At 37.5% G+C, this 2,134-nt stretch overlaps 1 protein-coding gene across 1 annotated transcript in view; it reads right to left on the reverse strand.

Annotated features, from left to right (window-relative positions):
- Positions 1-392: 392 nt before the first annotated feature.
- Positions 393-2,134, reverse strand: part of FBXO5 (F-box protein 5) — an 8,862-nt gene continuing 7,120 nt past the window's right edge. The window contains exons 4-5 of the mRNA XM_003204130.4: positions 1,670-1,831; positions 393-764 (exon numbers count right to left, since the gene is read on the reverse strand). Of these exons, the coding sequence (XP_003204178.1) occupies positions 513-764; positions 1,670-1,831 (414 nt within the window). The 3' untranslated portion in view covers positions 393-512. The remainder of the gene's footprint in view (positions 765-1,669; positions 1,832-2,134) is intronic.

The following is a 2,134-nucleotide window of genomic DNA, read 5'->3' on the forward strand; positions in this document are numbered from 1 at the left end:
ATTAATAAAATTTTGAGTCCCAAAACAATTTTACTTTAGAAGAGACTTCACTCACCTCATCTCACATTTTCACTGGAAATGAACAAGAGTAAGCATTTAAATAAAACACAGTTTAGGCTTCCTCCTGTTAACAATTCAAGAATGGTTCATATTGTGCTAGGAAGATAACTTGCCAAAATCATTTTTTTTTTAATTCAGTATTTTGGTGAGGAAGTTTGGAAGTCTTCAAACACTGAGGACAGAAATCAGGGACAATATTTAAAATGTTACTAGAATCCACATTCAGACTTCTCTTTTAAATTTGAAATTAAGACATTTCAAAATAGTTATTTCTGAGAATTCCTAGGAATGCAGAAATGACCAAATAGCACAAGGGAATCATAAAATTAACCTTTTTTTTTTTAACAAGCAGAATAATAGCAGAAAGCATTTTTTGGTTTGGTTTTCTTTGTGGAAGGATTAATGTCCTAAAAACCCTTTATGGCACATCTGACAGCGTGTATCAGGATGGATCACAATCGACGCAGATTCTGCTTGCTTTTCTTAGTCCCAGGGAGGGTTCCCAGCTTAAAGCTTGATTTCACTGGTTTGCCAGTCATACAGTCACTGGAGCTGTGGTAGCTGCACAGGCATTTTGTACAGAAGTCAAAGCCACAGCTTTCACGATTGCACATTGCTCTTTGCAGATAGGAGTCGTACTTTGCAGGTGAGCCACAGCGATTGCAGACTTTGAAGCTTTCAGTGTTTTTCAAGGTCTTGGCTGCCTAATGGAAGAAATACATAAAGTCATAAGTGGAGGGTAAACACACACTGCAAATGTTCCTCGACATCATTAATGTGCCACAAAATAAATCATAATTGCTCTCACTCTAGAGAAAGAAATTATACACATACTAAATTTAATTCTGGTTGCACCAGATTTTCATGGGAGACCGGACAGTCTGCAGGTACTTTGGACTGGATGAGAAGTATGCAGTTTTTAATTATTTCAGCTTGAAAGACAGTAAAGCTAAATGCAAAGCGGTAAGAAAAGCAGCCCAAATCCAAGTTCTGAAACCCCCAAGTCTCATCCGAGGATAGTGATTTAGCTAACTTCAAAAAGAAAAAAATTCTGAATCCTACTGAAAGTATTCATTTCACTTCTCAAAAAATGAACTGGTTGCTTAGTTTTTGAAACAAGAAATTGCCCACTGGAATTGAAGTAAAATTGACAGATTCTCTTGGATTGCATAACTGGAAAACATGTGATTCATTATAAACCCATAAAAGGAAATGACTACACTTGTTATGACCGATGGAGGCCAATACTGAAGCAAGAAAAAAGAAAAAACACTGAGCCATTTTGATGATACCCAATCACAGGGAGGAAAAAAGTGATGTAAAACATCCCAGTGCATTAATGTTCCCCATTTTGTTTCTGTTACTGCCTTTAAATAGGTTCAATAAGCAAAATCTGGCAGCTTACAATCATAGAATGGCATGGGTTGAAAAGGACCATGATCATCTAGTTTCAACCTCAACCCCTCTGCCATAGACATGGCCACCAATCACTAGACCAGGCTGCCCAGAGCCACATCCAGCTCTGGCCTTGAATGCATCCAGGAACAGTGCAGTTACAAGCACTTCAAGTTGGAGATGCTTTACAAGTTGAACAAAAACCCCCAGTTACCTCAGAGAACTCCATGAGCCTGCTGTAATTTTTAGATGCTTTGGATCTGCTGCCTTTTTTACTCAGGCTGTTTGGTGGGGTTGCTTTCTGAACTGAAGCTAAAGCCGCTCGGTAGAGAACATACTCCCTTGTTGCAGCATGTTCTGACGTCTTAGTGCCACTCTAACAAAGAGAAAACAAAAGAAACATTTAACAGATGTATCTGGTAACTGTTTATAGGCTATAAATTAACTTTTCGTTTAATAGAAATCAAGAACTCCACAGTTCACTTTCTTATTAATACATCATAAATATTTGAGCAGAAAATTCAATTTAGCTACTGCAGTGTTTTAAAGCACAAAGCAATATTTCCACATATTTGCAGAGAAAAGGAATGCTTTTACATTTTCTTTCTGAAAAGTAAACTCCTCCCTTCTTCTGATTTTGTTTGCATTTCTGTTTGGGGGGTTGTGGGGTTGTTTTTTT

This window comes from Meleagris gallopavo, chromosome 2 (assembly GCF_000146605.3).
Source record: "Meleagris gallopavo isolate NT-WF06-2002-E0010 breed Aviagen turkey brand Nicholas breeding stock chromosome 2, Turkey_5.1, whole genome shotgun sequence".
Lineage (NCBI taxonomy): Eukaryota > Metazoa > Chordata > Aves > Galliformes > Phasianidae > Meleagris > Meleagris gallopavo.